This window comes from Podarcis pityusensis, assembly GCF_964106645.2.
Source record: "Podarcis pityusensis genome assembly, chromosome: 2".
Taxonomy (NCBI): Eukaryota; Metazoa; Chordata; class Lepidosauria; order Squamata; family Lacertidae; genus Podarcis; species Podarcis pityusensis.
The window spans coordinates 122,294,622-122,314,823 of NC_138029.1; the positions used below are offsets into that span (position 1 = coordinate 122,294,622).

The 20,202-nt window shown below is 45.8% G+C and overlaps 2 protein-coding genes across 5 annotated transcripts; both read right to left on the reverse strand.

The window, feature by feature from the left end:
* Positions 1 to 2,317: 2,317 nt before the first annotated feature.
* Positions 2,318 to 14,978, reverse strand: LOC308469337 (uncharacterized protein). 3 transcript variants are annotated; one of them, XM_080991627.1, is made up of 9 exons: positions 14,634 to 14,978; positions 12,655 to 13,147; positions 12,322 to 12,448; positions 11,334 to 11,416; positions 10,450 to 10,725; positions 9,244 to 9,340; positions 7,845 to 7,927; positions 7,247 to 7,373; positions 2,318 to 5,016 (listed from the first exon to the last, which is right to left on the reverse strand). In XM_080991627.1, the coding sequence occupies exons 2-9, from the start codon at positions 13,066 to 13,068 to the stop codon at positions 3,059 to 3,061; spliced, it is 3,165 nt and encodes a 1,054-aa protein (XP_080847753.1). In that variant the 5' UTR covers positions 13,069 to 13,147; positions 14,634 to 14,978; the 3' UTR covers positions 2,318 to 3,058. The 3 variants fall into 3 exon arrangements, with proteins under 3 accessions (XP_080847753.1, XP_080847751.1, XP_080847752.1); XM_080991625.1 differs by having other exon boundaries at positions 2,318 to 5,019; positions 14,634 to 14,974; XM_080991626.1 differs by having other exon boundaries at positions 2,318 to 5,019; positions 14,629 to 14,974.
* A 285-nt stretch (positions 14,979 to 15,263) lies between these two features.
* On the reverse strand, positions 15,264 to 20,201 carry LOC308470116 (uncharacterized protein). Of its 2 annotated transcripts, none has more exons than XM_080993403.1 (6): positions 20,137 to 20,201; positions 17,870 to 18,048; positions 17,559 to 17,671; positions 17,265 to 17,391; positions 16,590 to 16,672; positions 15,264 to 15,393 (listed from the first exon to the last, which is right to left on the reverse strand). In XM_080993403.1, the coding sequence occupies exons 2-6, from the start codon at positions 17,967 to 17,969 to the stop codon at positions 15,343 to 15,345; spliced, it is 474 nt and encodes a 157-aa protein (XP_080849529.1). In that variant the 5' UTR covers positions 17,970 to 18,048; positions 20,137 to 20,201; the 3' UTR covers positions 15,264 to 15,342. The 2 variants fall into 2 exon arrangements, with proteins under 2 accessions (XP_080849529.1, XP_080849528.1); XM_080993402.1 differs by lacking the exon at positions 20,137 to 20,201 and adding an exon at positions 19,654 to 19,786.
* Position 20,202: the final 1 nt, after the last annotated feature.

A 20,202-nucleotide genomic window follows, 5' to 3' on the forward strand; every position in this document is an offset into this window, starting at 1 on the left:
AAACATATAATGTGTAAATAAACGAGGTAGAAGGCCCACTCCAACCTCACCTCGAGTTGGGTGCCTTAATTATTGTTGTTTTTGTTACCCGCTCTTCACCACGTGGTCCCAGACTACGTCAGAAAAATGTAAAACACAGAATTAAAAACCAAATTAGTCACAACTATATGGGTGTGTGTGTGAGAGAGAATGTAATTTGGTCTACACACACACACACACCTCCCAGCCCTTTAGCAGTTTAACCTAGTGGTTATCAATCAATCAATCAAAATAATAATTATTATAATAATAATAATAATAGTACCCTGCCCATCTAGACTGGGTTTCCCCAGACTCTGGACAGCTTCCAACGTATATAAAACCATATAAAACATTAAGCATTAAGAAGCTTCCCTACACAGGGCTGCCTTCAGATATCTTGTAAAAATTGTGCATCTCTTTATCTCCTTGACATCTGGTGGGAGGGAGTTCCACAGGGCGGGTGCCACCACTGAGAAGACCCTCTGCCTGGTTCCCTGTAACCTCACTTCTTTCAGTGAGGGTGTTGGGAGACATTCTGCACAGAAACATGTTTGTACCTTTAAGAACAGTTTTTGTGAGCTCTGGGCTGATTGGGTGCAGCTGGCCATGACTAAAAAAGGAGAAAAGCTGCAGTTTGAACTCTGCCTGCAGAGAAAAACACCCAGAAGCTTTGCTGTTTGTTGTTTTGAAATAAAAACCTTTATTTAATTTGGTTTTACACCTGTCTCATGGAGTCACAGTCTCTGTCATTGCCACCAGTGGAAAATCCCCCTCTAACAGAGGGAACTGCCAGAATACCCTTGAAGGAGGACCTTGGTGTCTAGGCAGAAGGATGGGGGTGGAGATGCTCTTTCAGGTTTCAGGGCTGAGGCCATTTAGAGCTTTCAAGACCAGCACCAACACTTGAATTGTACTTGGAAACATACTGGGAGCCATTGTAGACCCTAAAGGTGGTGTCAGGGATTCTATGGCTGTGACTCATTGAAGCATTGAATGGTTTAGAGTAGATGATCCTTTGGGTCTACAATTCTAAGGTTCTCTCTTGTGGGACGGTGGGGGATTATAGCTACCAGTCCAAGCAGGACATCCATCCCATTACTGCCCCCAAGCACTGGTCTAACACTTCAGCTGCCCCTCCTGATTCAGATGCAACAGAGAGCTAAAGCTTGGTGTCACCTGCATATAGATAATAGCTCCAAGAGGCTTCTTATTGTTGGGGGACAGGATGGAGCCCTGTGAGACACTCCCATGGCATTGACCAGAAAGGTGCCATGACCACTTTCTGGAAATAGCCAGAGATAGGAACAGAACCAGTGTGCCCTAAAACCCCACCTCCCTGAGACATTCCAGAAGAATACTGGAATCAACTTCTGAGAAATCGCAACAGGGACAACCAAAGCAGTTTCTGTATCATGACTAGGCCTGAAGCCAAAGTGGAACAGATTCAAAAATTATGCCAAAAATCCGCCGCCATTTTGTGACTGGTGGTCCTCAGTAATTTTCAGCCATCTCAAGTGGGCCCTGGGAGTAGAAAGTTTGGGCACCTCTGCTGTGGACTGTTGCATTGGGTCCCTGGAGACCCAAGTTCAGATCCCAGCTCAGACATGAAAATCACTGGGTGGACTTGGGCAATCACTCGCTCACTCCCAGCCTAGCCTACAGTACCTCATAAGGTTGTTCTGCAGAAGAACCACAGAACCACCACTTGCCACTCTCTTCCGGAGCAATGGCAGGATACCGACATGATAAAATAAAGAGACCTTGTCATTTTGAGTCACCAGGTCCTAAGGTGACTCCCTGACTTCTCCAGTTAGAGGATGTTGGAAGAAGCACTTGGATGTGCTGGGCACGAGGCCTTGGAGAAGCTACCAGTCAAAGCAGGCAGTACTGGCTTAGATATTGGGTGGTTTGGGGCAATTACCAAGGAATCCTCTGGTCCCATACCTGGCAACTTCACTTTGCTGATGTGGGCACTGCTGAGAGTACCACAAGCACCAGACTGGACTGGACACCTTCATCTGCCCCAGCTGCGACAAAACATGTCTCTTCTGCATCAAGCTCTACAGCCACAGCAGGCGCTGCAGCCTTCCGGCAGCTTGACCTCATCCCAAAAGGCGCACTCCTCCATTGTTTCCTGAGACAGACGGATGCCAGCATTGTGGCTTTGGAAATCCAATGCCCTTGTTCATTCCCTTACTGAAGGGCTGGATAACCTCCAGTCTACAATTTTTATATTTTGTATTTTATCTGTACCGTTTCGAAACGCCTCAAAACTGTGAACTGATTTGTAAAATACTTCAACTAATTATTATCTTTATTTATTAAATACACAACCAACAACAACAACAACACAATAACCACCACCACCCCGATACATTTAAAAGGCCATAGAATGGATTGTTTAATCAGCCACAGGTCAGGGTGAACAGGAGTGTTTTTGCTTGGCGCCTAAGGATATTTAACGAAGGTGCCAGGCGGGCCTCCTCAGGGAGAGCATTCCACAAACAAGGAAGCACCGGAGAAAAGGCCTACTCTCGTGATGCCACTATCCAGACCTCTAGTGGAGAAGGCATATGAAGAAGGGCCTCAGACAATGACCATAGGGTTCGGGCTAGTTCATAGTTTGTGTGCCTCCTCCACAAGAGCTCTGGAGGGTGGCAACATGAGAACAGTGGCTCCTCATTTGTAGGACGCTCTCCCTAGAGAGGCTTTGTAGAAATGACTTTGTTTTTACAAGTTTGTAACATAATACTATTGCTATTGCTGATAAATGGATTTATATCTCAGGCCATTCTATCAGGCTTCTCACATTCTACAATGGATCCAGTCTTCCAATCTGTATTTATCTCCAAATGGCCCTCAGGATTCTGCCAAGGCCATGTCCCATCCCCCACCAATTTAACTCCAATCTGAAATAGGAATTAAACTGTGACAGAATCGCATTCCATACTCTGATCATTTCTCTAGCTCCCCTTCTGAGTGAATTCTTTGAAGAGCAGTCTCTTATTACTGAAGCATTTTGTACACTCCCGAGAATTTATGGTTTCTCTCCTGCGTGGATTTTTTTATGAGAAACGAGACTTATCTTCCGTGTGAAGCTCTTTCCACATACCAAACACTTAAATGGTTTCTCCCCAGTGTGAATTCTCTGATGAGCAGCAAGTGATTCCTTCCGACAAAAGTTCTTCCCACAGTCCATGCATTTATGCGGTTTCTCTCCTGTGTGAATTCTTTGATGAGCAGTGAGCTGTGTCTTCTGACAGAAACTCTTTCCACACTCCAAGCATTTATATGGTTTCTTTCCTGTATGGATTCTCTGATGATTAACAAGGGCAGAACTATGCCGAAAGCTTTTTCCACACTCCACACATTTATGTGGCTTCTCCCCTGTGTGGATCCTTTGATGAATACTGAGGCCTCTGTTTCTCTTAAAGGCCATTCCACACTCCAAACATTTAAATGGTTTCTCCCATGTATGAATTATTTGATGAGTGGTGAGGTTTGTGCCTGTACTAAAGGTCTTTCCACATTCTAAGCACTTAAAGGGTTTCTCCCCCGTGTGAATTCTTTGATGATTACTGAGATTTATCTTCTGACAGAAGCTCTTTCCGCATTCCAAGCATTTAAATGGTTTCTCCCCTGTATGGATCCTTTGATGGGTTACGAGGTCAGAATTTTGACAAAAGATCTTTCCACACTCCAAGCATTTATGTGGTGCATCCTTTCTGTGAATTCTTTCATGATAAGTAAGATGCATTTTCCAATAGAAGCTCTTTCCGCATTCCAAACATTTGTATGGTTTCTCCCCTGTGTGAGTTATTTGATGATGTGTTAGGCTTCTGTTTCTACTAAAGGTCTTTCCACATTCCAAACATTTGTATGGTTTCTCCCCTGTGTGAGTTCTTTGATGAGTGGTGAGATGTGTCCTTCGACAAAAGCTCTTTCCACATTCTGAGCATTTGTATGGTTTCTCCCCTGTGTGAGTTCTGCGGTGGGAAGCAAGATTTGTCTTCTGAGAGAAGCTCTTTCCACACTCCGAGCATTTAAATGGTTTCTCCCCTGTATGGATCCTTTGATGGGTAACAAGGAGAGAATTCTGAGAAAAGTTCTTTCCACACTCCAAGCATTTATGTGGTGTTTTCCTTGTGTGGATCCTTTGATGATAAGTGAGATGAATCTTCCAACAAAAGCTCTTTCCACATGGCAAGCATTTAAATGGCTTCTCCCCTGTGTGAATTCTTTGATGTGCAGTGAGATGTGTCTTCCGGAAGAAGCGCTTTTCACATTCTGAACATTGGTATGGTTTCTCCCCCAGGTGAATTCTGTGATGGTTAGTGAGATTCCTCTTCTGAGAGAAGCTCTTTCCACACTCCAAGCATTTGTATGTTTCCCCCCCTGCGTGAATTATTAGATGAGTAGTGAGGCTTCCGCTTCTGTTAAAGGTCTTTCCACATTCCAAGCACCTATACAGCTTCTCTCCTGTGTGAATTCTCTGATGAGCAGTGAGATGTGTCCTCCGGCGGAAGGCCTTCCCACACTCCAAACAATTAAATGGTTTTTCTCCGGTGTGAATTCTGTGGTGTGCTGTCAGATTTCTCTTCTGAGAGAAGCTCTTTCCACACTCCAAGCATTTATGCGGTTTCTCCCCTGTGTGGACCCTTTGATGAATACCAAGCCTTGTGCTTGTATTCAAGCCCTTTGCGCATTCTAGGCTTTTGTGTGGTTTCTCCCCTGTGTGGATTTTGTAGTGAGTTTTAAGTTTAGATTTAGAATGGAAACTTCTCCAACATACAAAACATGTAATTGTTTCTCTTCTGTTTTGCGTTTTTTCTTGGACTGGGATTTCATTGGAGTCAGGGCCCTGAGAAGCAAGGGAATTATTCCTCCTCTTCTGTCCTTCTGTTTTCCTTCTCTGCTTCTCCCTCTTCATACATGTGTCTCTTTCTGCAAACACCCCAGGTAGTTCTCCCTGATTCTCAGTTTTCCATTCACAGCCTACTGCAAAGAAGAAACGGAACTCTTAAGACAACGGAACCTCAAATCTTGACAACCACACACAATTCTTTTGATAATGGAAGAATGCAAAAATGGAAAAGTCTTAGCTGGGAGGTAAATCTTCCCATATGTTTATCTGCCTCTGTTAATACCTTGACTGACACCCAGTGTCCTATGCATTATTGGATTAGATCCAAAAGACCCAAATTCAGATCCCAGCTCAGACATGAAGTTCACTGAATTGTACTCAGCAATCATCCTCTCTAAGTACCGTATTTTTCGCTCCCTAGGACGCACTTTTTCCCTCCTAAAAAGTAAGGGGAAAAGTCTGTGCGTCTTATGGAGCGAATGTGTGGTCCCTGGAGCCAAATCGCTGTTGCCCTGCACTCCTGGGGTGCTCTTTGCGGTGGGGGGAGGAGCCATGGTGCTCTGCCGGCAGCTTCTGCTTTCCCCTGAAGCCCCGACAAGGTTTGCAAGCAGAGGGAAGGCTGTGTGCTCCTGGGCTGCTCTTTGCCCCACGCTCCTGGGATGCTTGGTGGGGGTGGGGAGCAGCAAATTGCTGTCTCTCAGTGCCTCCTAATTCAACTGCAGAGGATTGCCTAACTGGATTCTGAGCTTCATTTGAAGTTTAAAAATATTAAGTTTGGGGATTTCTTCAAGTCGCAGTTTTGCAGAAATAGTCATAAATACATGCAAAGCATCTCCACAAACCAGTAATGGTGAGCTCAGCTAAAACTGAGCAGGCATCTGGCTCAGTAACAGTTTAAACTGCACAACTATAACCAGACATCCTGTGTGTTTGTGTGTGGACCATGTTCCTAGCAGCTAATCTTTATTGCTGAAAAGAGGCACTGATATTCCACTCCAAATCTATAATTCATTATACAAATTCTTACAAGTACAGTCCACCTATACTAAACCAAAAACATTGTGTTCTCTTGTTATTGAATGGAAGCTATTTATCTGCCCTCTTTTCCTCCTCTGTTCTTTGCTCAGTCACTCCATTTTGAATCTTCCTTTCAAAACAACCATGCCTGTTTTGAGAAAACTTCAGAGATTTAGGAACGGAGCGCAATCATTTGATCTCTTTGCTGTTCCTCCATACTCCAAGCACTTCTCATTTGCACAGCCCTGGTTTCTCTCCCTGACTATTAATATTCTTGATTAATAACAGTAAAATGCTCAAATTTTAGTTTTTGTGACTGCTGCCAATACTGACTTCCCAGTGATAATGAAAACAGCTGCATTATAATGGAATGTCTGTCCTTTTTCCATTCTCTTCATTATGTACCGTGGCTCGCTTTAAAGCAGCAAAGTGGACAGGAGCCACACACTTTGCTGTTTTAAATAGCTTAGTACAACATTTGAGTCAGATTTTTTTTTCTTGTTTTCCTGCTCTAAAAACTTGGTGCGTCTTTTGGTCAGGAGCGTCCTATGGAGCGAAAAATACGGTAGCTCCACTCAAACCACCAAACCCCATGCACTCTATTCTGAACCCCTTGGAGCAATGTTGGGATAGAAGTGTGATAAAAATGAGGAGAGGCCCTGTGATTCAGAGCAATGCATTCAGAAGTACCCACAACCTGCATTCCCACCCTGCCTTCAGAGGGTGCGTAACCCCATCAAGAGCAGGCTGTCTCCCACCCATCTGGTCTAGGGAATCTCTCCCAGTAACAGTGCCTCAGTCTTATCTGGACTGAGCTCCATCTTCTCGGTTCTCATCCAGTTCATTAGTGAGGCAAGACAATGGCCCAGCACAAGGCGTCCACTGCCTCATCTGCAGGTGTAAAGGGGAAGTAGGACTGTGTGTCATGAGCACATTGTGGACAATGTACTCCGAAACCCTTGATAAGCACACTCAGAGGTTTCATGTGGATGTTAAGCAGCATGGGGGATAACCCCATATGGAAGACTCCAGGGGACCAAAGAGCAGTCCCCACCCTCTAGAAATGACTATCCAAGTAGACCTGGAATCACTGCAAACCTGAGCAACCCACTCTGACCACCACTCTAGAAGGAGACCATGGTTGATGGTATCAGAGGCTGCTGAGAGATGGAGGAGAATTAATGAGGAAACATTCCCCCTGTCTCTCTCCAGACATAAATCACCACACAGGGCAACCAAAGCTGGGCCATAGCTGGGCCTAAACCCTGACTGAAGTTATTTAAGTTGCTTATATAATATAGTCTAAATCATATAATAATAAACTAAACAAACTGGGAGCCTTACTGAGAGAGACTACCATGCCACAGTTCTCCTCCATGACTTCGTTATGCAACGCCCTCTGGTCAGGATCCAGCAGAGCCCATTCCTCCTCTGTGAAATACACCGCCACCTCCTCAAAGGACACGGGACCCTGAAGAAGAAGAAGAAGAGGAGGAGGAGGAGGAGTTCGGACTTGATATCCCGCCTTTCACTCCCCTTAAGGAGTCTCAAAGCCGCTCACAATCTCCTTTCCCTTCCTCCCTGACAACAAACACTCTGTGAGGTGAGTGGGGCTGAGAGACTTCAGAGAAGTGTGACTAGCCCAAGGTCACCCAGCAGCTGCATGTAGAGGAGCGGGGAAGCGAACCTGGTTCACCAGATTACGAGTCCACCGCTTTTAGCCACTACACCACACTGGCTCTCCTCTCTGAAAGAAAAGGAAACGGTTGCCTCTTTATAGAGAACGTAAAAGATTATTGACCACCAAACTCCAGAAGACTCCTGAGGATTCTCCTGCAGAGCAACAAGGAGATCGGTTTGTTGAGGTCCAGGGAAATGAGCAGAAGACAGAGGTGTCCAAGTGGCACGTAGCTTCTGTTCCCCTAGAGATGAGTTCCCTTACCTGATCTGGGTTCACAACAGCCGTTTCCCATCCGTTGCCAAGTGGAGATGGCCAAGCAGGTCTTGCCAGCGCCATTTCATCACCTGCGAGAGATGAAGTTGGTAGGAAGCCAGTAGTTTGCCTCCCACATTAAGCAATGGATATCCAAGTACATGTTGGAATGACAAAACGTTTCATCCACCGTGTATATTTTGGATGTTAAGAGTGTAAGAAAGGGCTCTTGTTAAGAACATAAGAAGAGCATGCTGTATCAGGCCAATGGCCCATCTAGTCCAGCATCCTGTTCTTACAGTGGCCAACCAGATGCCTTGGGAAACCCCCAAGCAGTATCTGAGCACAAGAGCAGCTCTTCCCTCCTTTGGGTTCCAGCAACAAGTGTTGAGAAGCATACGGCCTCTGACATGAAGACAGAGCATAGCCAACATGGCTAGCAGCCATGAGAGCCTAGTCATCCATTAATTTGTCTTATCTTCTTTGAAGGTGACCCAGAAACTACAATTAATCCAGAATGCGGCTGCTAGACTGGTGACTGGGAGTGGCTGCCGAGACCATATAACATCGGTCCTGAAAGACCTACATTGGCTCCCAGTACGTTTCCGAGCACAATTCAAAGTGTTGGTGCTGACCTTTGAAGCCCTAAGCGGCCTCGGTCCTGTATACCTGAAGGAGCATCTCCACCCCCATTGTTCAGCCCGGACACTGAGGTCCAGTGCCAAGGGCCTTCTGGCGGTTCCCTCACTGCAAGAAGTGAAGTTACAGGGAACCAGGCAGAGGGCCTTCTCAGTGGTGGCCCTGTAGAACGCCCTCCCATCAGATGCCAAGGAAAGAAACATCTGAAGGCAGCCCTGTTTAGGGAAGTTTTTAATGTTTGATGTTTTATCGTTTTTTAAATATTCTGTTTCCCAGAGTGGCTGGGGAAAGCCAGCCAGATGGGAGGGTATAAATAATAAATTATTATTATTATATCCCAAGTCAGTGGCCCTCACTGATGCCGTCCATCATTTAACCAAATGCTGCATGCTGTACTTTTAAATAAGCTTTCCTGAATATTCCAACATTCTGTTTTATTGGATGTCTGTAGGTTCTAGTGTTACGACAGAACAACCTGTTTCCGTTTTCTCCATGCCATCTCTGCACACACTGTATATTTCAGTCGTGTGCAAATACTTGTGTTCCTAACTTGGGCGCTTGGCCTGATATCCAAGGACTGATTTAAGTTCTCAAGTAATTAAAATACATCTATCTTTTGAAGTTTGAAAAATGCTGGAGACAACAGTCTTCCCATGATTAAACAACGCTGGGGGAAAGTGTTGCCCCCTCAAAGATTTAAGGGAGTACAAAAGGATCCCATGAATTTCTTACATAATCAATATAGGGAGATCAATTTAATAATATTTACCCAATGAGATGGGATGTCCATCACTCTCCTGATTGTTACCACTTTGCAGGGGACTTTCTCTTGTGTCAGTGGTCGCTTCTGCAGACAAACTCCTTATCTGAAATAAAAGAGGGTGAAATTCAAAGTAACACTAAGGTGTTTGTTCCATCAGCACAAACATTTCTGCTTGCCTGATGGAATGATCTCCCCTTTAGAGACAAGACAAACGTTTAATAGTAAACAAAGGGTTGGGCCAAGAATTCATTTCATCAGATATAAGGGGGGAAAGGGGTGTAGTTTTGTATATTAACCAGAAATTGGAACCTAAGCAAAGATAAAAGGATGAGGAGGCGAGAATAATAGCAGTGGAAATTGGGAAGGGTAACATTTGTTAATCGTAGGAATATATGCACCCAATGAAAGAAAATTGGATTAAAAAAAAACAACCTAGAGGAATTTATGTTTGAACAATACAATGGCAAAATAATATTAATGGGAGATGTAAATGAAGTAACATTGTTAGAGTTTGACAGGAAAATACATAAAACTGGAAAAAAAGGAAGGGAAATTACCCAATTCCTTTTTTGATATCAAAAACATGGATCTACTAAATCTATGGAGACTTAAACATCCGATGGAACGCCAATTTACTTATTGTGGAAAAATTCTGCAAGCAGAATAGATGCCATATGGGCATCTAAAGAATTAGGGGCAAGGGTAAAAAAAGTAGAGATATTACCAAGGAGAACTTCAGACCACAATTCAATAAAGGTCATATTACAGGGGCAGGAGAAAACACAACATAGATGGAGATTGAACGAAGAAATATTAAACAATATGGATTTAGTAGAGAAAGGTAAAAAATAATTAATATTTTGAGTTCAATCTCAAGTAAGGGGCTACCTAATACAGCAGAATGCGCAGCTGAAAAAGTTGAAAGAAAGTAAAAAAATTGAAATAGTGAGTTCATAAGGAATACAAAAACCTGGAAACAAAGAAATAATACAAGAAATTAAATTATTACAAACACAATATTCCATATTGGTTAACCAGTGAGGATGTCAAAGACAGTAAATGTGCAGCAGAATTAGGAAAGGCATGGTAGAGGGGAAAAGACTTGGCAAGTTTGGCACATTCCTTTGTGGGTGATACAGTATCCAGGAAAAGTGTGGCTAACCCCTCAGATTAAGAGCCATTTGGAAATGCCAGGATGAAACTTTCTCTCACCTGCTGCTTCCTGTCCTCTGCCCGGCTCAGGAGGAAACCTTCGGCCAGGGCCACCGCCTGGGAACTGGTCTCTGCTCCACATTCCCTCACCCAGCTCTCCATCTCCGGAGGGAGGACAGCCAAGAGCTGCTTCAGGATCACCAGGTCCAGGATCTGAGTCTTGGTGTGACCCTCTGGCTTCAGCCACTGACGGCAGAGATGGTGGAGTCGGCTGCAAACTTCATGGGGGCCCTTTTTGGCGAAATATACAGCAACATCCTCAAAAGACGTTCGACCCTGAAAGGCAGGGAGGTAGTTGCTTTTTTATGCAGCTCATAATGATTTTGTTTTACTAGAATTCAAAAGACTACACAAGGAAAATTTTGAGTTGCACTCTTAAGTGGCCTCCGCAGCCCCTCCAGTAGGCAGCTTTGACAGATGCAAAGAAAATGAGATTCATTTGTTCAGATCCAAGAAGGTGAGCAGTCGACAGGGCCTTTGTGTGCCCCCTCCTTGAGAGATCCGGAAGGTGGCAACACAAGAACAAGGCCTTCTCTGCAGTGGCTCCCTGTCTGTGGAATGCTCTCCCCAGGGAGGCTTACCTGGTGCCTTCATTATACACCTTTAGGTGCCAGGCAAAAAAGTTCCTTTTTAACTAGACCTTTGGTTGATCCGATTTACATCCTATGCCCTTTTAAAATGTGTTTTTTGGGGGGCTATTGGGTTGCTTTTATTTTTAGTAGGTATTTTGTGATTTTATATCTTGATTTTATTTTGTGAACCACCCTGAGACCCTTGGATATAGGGCGGAATAATAATAATAATAATAATAATAATAATAATAATAATAATAATAGGATGACACCCAGCCTCTCTTTTCCTCAATGAACCTTCTTCCCTCTTACCTGATCTGGTTTCACAGCTCCTGCTTCCCCTTCACCACAAAGAGGAGACAGCCAAGAAGCTCTTGCCGGTTTCATTTCATCACCTGCGAGAGACAAAATGGTGGGAAACCAATAGCAACTGCTTGTCCAACAGAAGAACACATCTCCAAGTACAAGTTGGCATTAGAAAATGGTGCATCTGTCTTAGATATTCTGAATGCTCCTAACCAGATAGAGGTTAAGCGGCGCATGTTTTACATACATGTTGACATTACAAAAATGTAATCTCCTTCATCGCACTAAGTCGTACCTTGGTTCCTGAACAGCTTAGCTGCTGAACAAATCAGCTCCTGAACGCCGCAAACCCGGAAGGAAGTGTTGGCAAATGTTTTTCGGAAGCCAAAAGTCCGACGTGACTTGTGCTTGAGCGCAGGAAGCCAATCAGAAGCCGTGCCTAGGTTTTCGAATGGTTTCGGGAATCGAGCGGACTCCCAGAACAGATTAAGTTCGAGAACCAAGGTACCACTGTACAGTCATACCTCTTGTTACGTTTGCTTCAGGCTGCGCATTTTCAGGTTGCGTCCCGCAGCAACCCGGAAGTACCGGAAAGGGTTACTTCCAGGTTTCGCTGCTTGTGCATGCGCAGACACGCAAAATGACGTCACGCGCATGCGCAGAAGCGGCAAATTGCGACCCACGCACGTGCTGATGCGCAGACGCGGGTTGCGTTCCTTTCATGTTGCAAACAGGGCTCCGGAACGGATCCCGTTTGCAACCAGAGGTACCACTGTATTTGGGATGCTTCCATACATTGTGTGTTTCATTTGTGGGAAACTGCAATTCTCCCTTTTTGGGTTCTCAGCCAAAAACCCAAGCACTCGTGTAAGTGCTCAAGTATTGAAAATAGATTCATTTTTTAACCATGGATAAGGCTATGGAAAGGGCGCCTCCCTCTGAAAGATTCACGAGAACATAAAAGCGTCCCGTGGGAGATGCAGTTAATTCTTACTGAATGAGGCTGCAACTCCCCAGCTCCCCTGAACGTTCCTCCTTCGCAGGAAACACTGCTTGGCGTCTGATGAAGCTCTCTCTGCTGCAGGGAGGTCAGTGGTTGGTTCGGCAAACAGACCTTTTACCTGAAATGATGAGGAGATTGAAGTCAGTCAATGAGGTGAAGGATTAGAAAAGGCACAATAGAGGCAAAAGGCCTTGGGGAATCTGGGGCATGGTCTGTGGGTTATTTCTATTTTTTTAAAAAAAGGTTTAATTACAGGCTGTTTTAAGATTTCCCCCCTTCCGATTTTGACCCCCCTGGAAGTACTAGGATGAAACTCTATCTCACCTGCGGCTCTTCCTGCTTCTTTTCCTCTTCTTGACTCAGGAGGAAGCCTTCGGCCAGGGCCACCGCCTGGGAACTGGTCTCCGCTCCGTATTCCCTCACCCAGTTCTCCATCTCTGGGGGGAGGACAGCCAGGAATTGCTCCAGGACCACCAGGTCCAACAGCTCATTCTTCGTGTGTTGCTCTGGCTTCAGCCATTCGCAGCAAAGACGGTGGAGTCGGCTGCAAATCTCTCGGGGCCCCTTGGCGTCTGTGTGGTTGAAATGCCCAAAGTGGAGCTGTAAATATGAGCTGAGGGTGTCCTCCTCATCTGGAATCTTCTGCATTGTTCTTTCCCAGAAGTCCCCACTGCTCCCAACCTGGACTGTATATGGGCCTCTACCGTCTTCAAGAACGCCTGAGTCTTCCTCTTCCATCTGTGTTCCAAGGAAGACTCTCCAATTCACCTCAAGGGACTCTTCCCACTTCCGCCCTAGCTGAAAGTGCTACCAAGTCCTGAAAAATCAAGCCATTCCCAGATGATTTTATTATCACACCGTCAGGACAGAAAGCTTTCCCCTGTTTTAAGATACTTGGGGACCTAATAATAATAAGAATAATAATTTATTTATATCCCACCCTCCCCAGCTGAAGCCGGGCTCAGAGCGGCTAACAACAGTAAAAATAATACAGTTTACATAAAATCATAATCATTTAATTGAAATACATTCTAAAACCAATTCATTCTGAAATCAATTCAGAGTCATATTAATGGCAACCATTACAAAGGGAGGGGAAACCTTGTATTTTTTCCCCATTGCAATTTGAATTCTACAGAAATTTATTGCCTTTCAGTACAGTAATACAATACACTAAAAAAAGGAACGAAAGAAGCAATTGATATACAAATTAAAATCATTCAGCACCCAGAACTGCTCACTGCAGTTGTTGCAGCAGACAGAAAAAAGCATTAAGTGGGGTCCACCAAGACCCTCAGTAATTTTCCATGCGGGGAAAAGTTTGAGAACCACAGCTATGATTGATTTTGATTCCCAAACCTCCAAACCTTCTCCCTGTTTACTAGATTGCTTTTTTTTTTATTTACTGAGTGGGAAAACATTTAGGATAAATAAGGCTTACTATATTAATTACAGAATCAGAGCCTATAGGAAATTTAACTGGCTGCAGCTGCAGTATGGGTTTCGTAAATTTGTTTCAGGGTTGCTGCATATTAATAAGTAAATTACTAATTAAAAGCACACCAGCAATGGGGAAAAAGAGAACCAGGGCATTGAAACATCACCAATTCCCCATTTATTTCAGACTGTTGCATTTTATACTATAAAGGCATATAAGAAAAAAATTGTGTGGGCTCCACCCTCCCCTGTCCAGCACCAAGCTAGCCCTCAACAAGGAGCTTTTTCTGCTCTTTCTCTTTTCCCCTCTGTCCAGACTCAGTCCACATACCCGTCTGCTTAGCAACAGAGAAGGAGGCACGCTTAGCAACCTTGCTTCCTGCAGAAGCCTTAGCCAGCTGCCTCTGCCTTTGCAAATGTCAGAGTGGCATATTGGGTGTTTAAAAAAAATATATATATATATATATTTAAAGAAAGCTAAAAGCCCATCACCACCACCCTGCCCAGTATGTGTGAACCCCATGTCTGCAGCCCTGTGTCTCCCTATGGGTTGAACGAAATGGGGATAAAGCCCCATTAACCCGCCCATTCTCTCCATCGCAGAATCATGGCATTGTAGAGTCGGAAGGGACCCCGGGGTCATCTAGCCCAACCCCCTGAAATGCAACGTAGGAATCTCAGCTCGAACACCCACGACAGATGGGCAGGGTGCTGGGCTGAGTTCTTGGCCCCCTCCCCACCGCTTCCCAGGGGGTCTTCTAAGCCCCCTCTTCCCGGTCCCACCTTGCAGCCCCTCCTGTGCACCTTCCTCCCCTGGGGATCCCCTTCCCCCCAAATGCACAAAGCCGGTGGGGGGCTCACCGGACCTCAGAAGGGGCCGCCGAGGCAGCGATCGCGCGAAAGAACCAGCCGCTCGCTTCTGCTCCAAAGGAATCGCATCAAGGGAAGAAAGAGCTTGGAGGGGGGGGAGGGGACTTAGCTCTGGAGGACTCGCCCCCCCCCACGCACACATTCCTTTCCTCTCTAGGAAGCGGGTCGCGTTCGCTTTAACCCTTCGAAGCGCAGGCTGCAGGGTCAACGCCCCCACAAGTCACTCAAAAAGAGGAGGCTAATAGGGAGGAATTAGGAGGTTGGTCGGTCGGGAACGGGCTGGTTTTCAAGCTTTTTCTTTCCTTTCCCCCTCCCCTCAAGAAGCAGGGCTTCTGATCTCTCTCTTTTTTCTTGTGTGTGTGTGTCTTAGACTCACAGACAGTTTAGGTTCCCAATCAAAAGTGGAAGCACAGAGGACTCCAACGTAGACTTGAGATAGAAGGTGACAGCAGCCCTCCCCCCACTTGCTTTGAAGGCTATAGGATGATGATGATTTATTGATATGGTAACCCAGTGCATCTGTCACTCTTAGCTCATAAAATGCAGATGTAGGGGATGTGCTCCCATCAGATGTCAAAGAAATAAAAAACTATCTGACTTTTAGAAGAAATCGGAAAGCAGCCCTGTTTAGGGAAGTTTTTAATGTTTGATGTTTTATTGTGTTTTTAATACTCTGCTGCTCTGCCTTTAAAGTCATGTGAGCTTCTAGCAAGAACCAATGTAGATCTTCCTGATTCTCGGATTCCCACTCACGATCTGTTGAAAAAGAGAGGACACTATCAGGAGCCTGAGGTGTAACTGGAAGCTCAAATCACTGAACCAAAACACATCATGCTTGCGATAAAGGAGTAACAGAAAATTATTAGCAGACCTTACTATTCATATCCCTGCCATTAATACCTTAATCGATAGTTGAAGTTCTATAGACTATTGGACTGAGTCCATGGGGATCCATGTTCAGCACCTAGCTCACACACAGATATCGCTGAGTGATAGTGATAGGTTGCCTACCTAACAGGGTTGTTGTGACTCTAAACCATAGCACAACCCTATGTATTCTCTTCTGAACTCTTTTGGGCAATGGTGGGTGGATATATGATAAATACGAGAAGAAAGCCTGTCATTTAGCATGGGAGCATGTAATTTGCATGCAGTCTAAGCACTGAATTGTCTAGCCAGCATGGTGCAGTGGTTAAGAGCAGTGGACTCGTAATCTGGTGAACTGGGTTCGCTTCCTCGCTCCTCCACATGCAGCTGCTGGGTGACCTTGGGCTAGTCACACTTCTCTGAAGTCTCTCAGCCTCACTCATCTCACAGAGTGTTTGTTGTGGGGGAGGAAGGGAAAGGAGATTGTGAGCTGCTTTGAGACACCTTAAGGGGAGTGAAAGGCGGGATATCGAGTCCAAACTCTTCTTCTTCTCTTCTAGTCAACGGATCCTGGATTAATGAACCCTTGGATGTGCTAGGCCTATTTAACCTACTGTTTAAATGGCAAGGTTAGCCATGAATCTTGTAAACAATAAAAATATAGAAAGCCTGTTGGATTGAGTCTGAAAAATATACAAAATGTGCAAAAATGCTTTATATTGCATTTTCTGTATGATATTATGGTCAACTATGCAAAGAGGGAACCTTACAGAGAGAGGCAGTGATCTCACAATTCGCCTCCATGACTTGCCTGTGCAGGGCCCTCTGCTCCAGATCCAGCAGGGCCCACTCTTCCTCGGATAAACACGTCCTCAAAGCACATGGGACCCAGAGGGAAAAGGAAAACATTGGCCTCCTGATTGATATGATTGAATGCCAAAATACAGAAAAGTCCTGCAGAAATTAAACCTTCTCAAGCGGCATCCGCAGCCTCCCTCATGGGCACCTTGGGGAGGGGGTTGAGTAGAGGACAGAGGCACCCTGGGTGCCCACAGCTCTGCTCCCCCCACTAATCCTACCCCTACCTCCTCTGGTTTCATCACAACAGCATCAACGCCACCACGGAGAGGAGACTGTGAAGCAGATCTTTCCAGCATCATTCCATCACCTGTGAGAGAAAAAGGTGATGGGAAGTCTGTAGCAACTGATTCTCCCAGAGATCACATGAGACAAGCCTAGGTACATGTGCTGTTGTTACACAATGCCTGATCCACTTTCCTACATATTTTACACAATGCTTCCACACGTTATATTAGTGAGTTGTGTGAAAATGCAATTCTTCACACCTGGACTATTGGCTAGAAATCGAAGTACAGTGGTACCTCGGGTTACATACGCTTCATGTTACATACGCTTCAGGTTACAGACTCCACTAACCCAGAAACAGTACGTCGAGTTAAGAACTTTGCTTCAGGATGAGAACAGAAATTGTGCTCCGGCGGTGCAGCAGCAGTGGGAGACCCCATTAACTAAAGCGGTGCTTCAGGTTAAGAACAGTTTCAGGTTAAGAACAGACCTCCAGAACGAATTAAGTTCTTAACCCGAGGTACCACTGTACTCCTTTAAGTCCTCAGGAACTGAAAATACATTCATTTTTTTCAACTTTGAGAAAATTTGGGGACAAGCCGATTCAGGAGAAAATAAAAGAACCCTAAGGATTTAGGGTATAATCGATAGAGGGAGATCCAGTTAATTCTTACCAAGCGAGGCGGCCACTCTGTCACTCTCCTGAATGTTCCTCCGTTGAAAGGGATAGTTTCTGTCATCCGATGCAGCCTTCCATGCCCCATGGAAATCAGTGGCCCCTTCAACAAACAGACCTTTCCCCTGACACAACAATGGGGATATCAAAGATGAGAAGGATTAGAAAAAGCATGAGAAAGGCCTTTATGAGTTTGTGGATGATTTGCAGAAAAGGCCTGACAGTTAGCATTAGGATACCCTCCTACACATTTTGAGCATCTTGAAGGTACCAGGATGAAACTCTACTTCACCTGCTCTTCTGTCTGCTGCTTGTCCTCTGCCCGACTCAGGAGGAAACCTTCGGCCAGGGCCACCGCCTGGGAACTGGTCTCTGCTCCACATTCCCTCACCCAGCTTCCCATCTCTGGGGAAAGGACAGCCAAGAATTACTCCAGGATCACCAGGTCCAGGATCTCATTCTTCATGTGTTGCTCTGGCTTCAGCCACTGATAACAGAGATGGTGGAGTCGGCTGCAAACCTCTCTGGGTCCCTTGGCCTCTTGGTAGCGGAAATGCCTGAAACGCTGGCGCTGTGCCTCTGAGCTGAGGGGTTCCTCCTTACCCACTACCTTCTGAACTGTTCTTTCCCAGAATTCCCCAGGGCTTCCATCCTGGGTTGTAAATGGATCTCTTCCTGCTTCAGTTGCGTCTTTCTCTTCCATCTTTGAGCTCTGTTCCAAGGAAACCTCCAACTGGATCCAAGAGACCCCTCTTCTGCCAAACTGGAGGTGCTATCAAGTCCTGAAAGTGAAGACATTATTTGGTTACTGAATAACACTTTCAAGAGAGGAAGAGTTTCGCTCAGGAAATGTGGCTGAGTCTGGATAACGATATTTTTAAGGATATAGAGATTTCTAACTATCAATATGGTGAAAGTGCTATCAACAGCATTATATTCTCTTCTTCATTATTCACTTTTATGAATATTTTTGAAGTGTTAAGATGTACAATCTATTAAAACTATAGAAGTAATTACGATAAAAACAATACAGCTGTAGTAGTACATATAAAATATATAGAAATACAAACACACATACAGTAAGCCTGCAGCTTATGTGCATCTAACTTGTGCATATTCAGCTTTAAGTGTGGCAAAATAAATAAATAAATAAATAAATAAATAAATAATAGGTGCGGAAAATGACTTGGGCAATCCCACCCACCACTGAACCAATGAAATTTACCGTATTTTTTTAGCAATTTTGGCTTTAGGCTTGATTCCCAGAATGCAACCCCCAAATAAGTTGTGGGCTTACTGTATATATAATGTATTACCTGCCCATCAGCCTAAGGTCCCTGGGTGGGTTACAGAATTAACACACAACATCAAAAACAGTTGAAAACAGTTTCCTATCATAAAAATTACGGTGGGTCCTAGCAGCATACACAAAACCGTCTCCCCTGTGCGAATTCAGGTTGATGTCAGATATCAGTTTACCTAGGATTATTACAACAAGCATCCCTTTTCTTTTAAAGAAGTTACAATAGAATGGATCTCTGGAAAAAGCTGTTACTGCTTCTTCCGTTGAGTCCCATGGAGAAGACAGTCATTCAGAGGCCCCAGTGGGGCCGGTTGGGGTGCGGGGGAGGCCCATAGTGGGATCTGGCGGTGGGGTTCCCCTAAATCCAATGGGATGATCCATTCAACTAAGCATTGCAGACCAGCTTTACACACCCTCCTCTTCCCCAACCCCCACATATCAAACCCCCTGGTTTATATATGGGGGTCCTAAGTGGATCTGCTGCACAGGCCACCTCCCTTTGTGGGTAAAATGGGGCTAGGGTCCAAATAGTTCCCCCTTCCCAACAGCTGGCGATCCTCTCCTTTTTCTGCCTGGCATTGGATTTTGGAAATCAGCCCCCAAGGCATTTTTGACTCCCCCTCCTCACTTTCGCCCCTTGTGCATCCTCCCCCCCCCCACTCCCCTTTCCCCAAATTTCGGGAGGGGTGCTCACCAGATCCCACAAAGGTAGCACTTTTGTGGGTGGGGGGGTAGCAGAGAGATCAGTGACCAGTTTTACTCCAAGGGACATGAAAGGGGTGGGGGCTTTGCCTCCCCCCCACCGCTTCCGAATTTAACCCTTAGAATGCCTAGCCCCGCACTCTCCGAAGAAGGGGTTTTTTGGGGGGGGGAGGTGGCAAGAAAATCAAAAGTAGGAAGAAAACCAGGCCCTTTCTCAACAGCTGCCTCCCATTTTAATCAAAACAATGGGAGGAATGGTCTGGTATCCTGCCTATTTCTTGGCATCCCTCTTCCACGAAGCAGGGGCGCCCCATCACCTCCTGCCCTGACAGCGATGTGCCGACCGGCGCCAGGAGGAGAGATGTGCCAGACATGGCAGTACCTTGGGCAGGGAGCGTGCGAGGCGGAATCCCTCGCAAGGAAGGCGGTTGGGTGGCCATCTGTCAAGAGATCCTTTAGCTGCGATGCCTGCATTTCGGGGGGTTGCGTGTGTGGACTAGATGACCCTTGGGGGTCCCTTCCAAACCCTACAATTCAGAATCACAGGCAATGAATCATCTGGTCCCCAACCCCCTGGCAACGCAAGTCCTTGGGGGCATTTAATGAGGCGAAAACCCGTCTCCGCCTCCCGGTGCCCCCCGTGAAGCGGCCGCTCGTTGAATTCTGCAGGCGGCTCCCCCTCCCGGCCCGGAGAAAACCCTGCGAGGAGACCCGGAAGTGATCAGCAGCAGGCGCGAGTCGAGAAATAGCGGAGGCCATAGAGTGTCCAAGCGGTGGTTGGCCGTTGGATGCCCCCTAGCAACACCTCACTTGCCCTTAGCAACGCCGCGCGGCCGTTGGGCGCCTCTAGCAACGCCTCGCGTACCCTTAGCAACGCCGCTAGGCCGTCCCTAGCAACGTCTCACGTGCCCTTAGCAACGCTGCCCGGCCG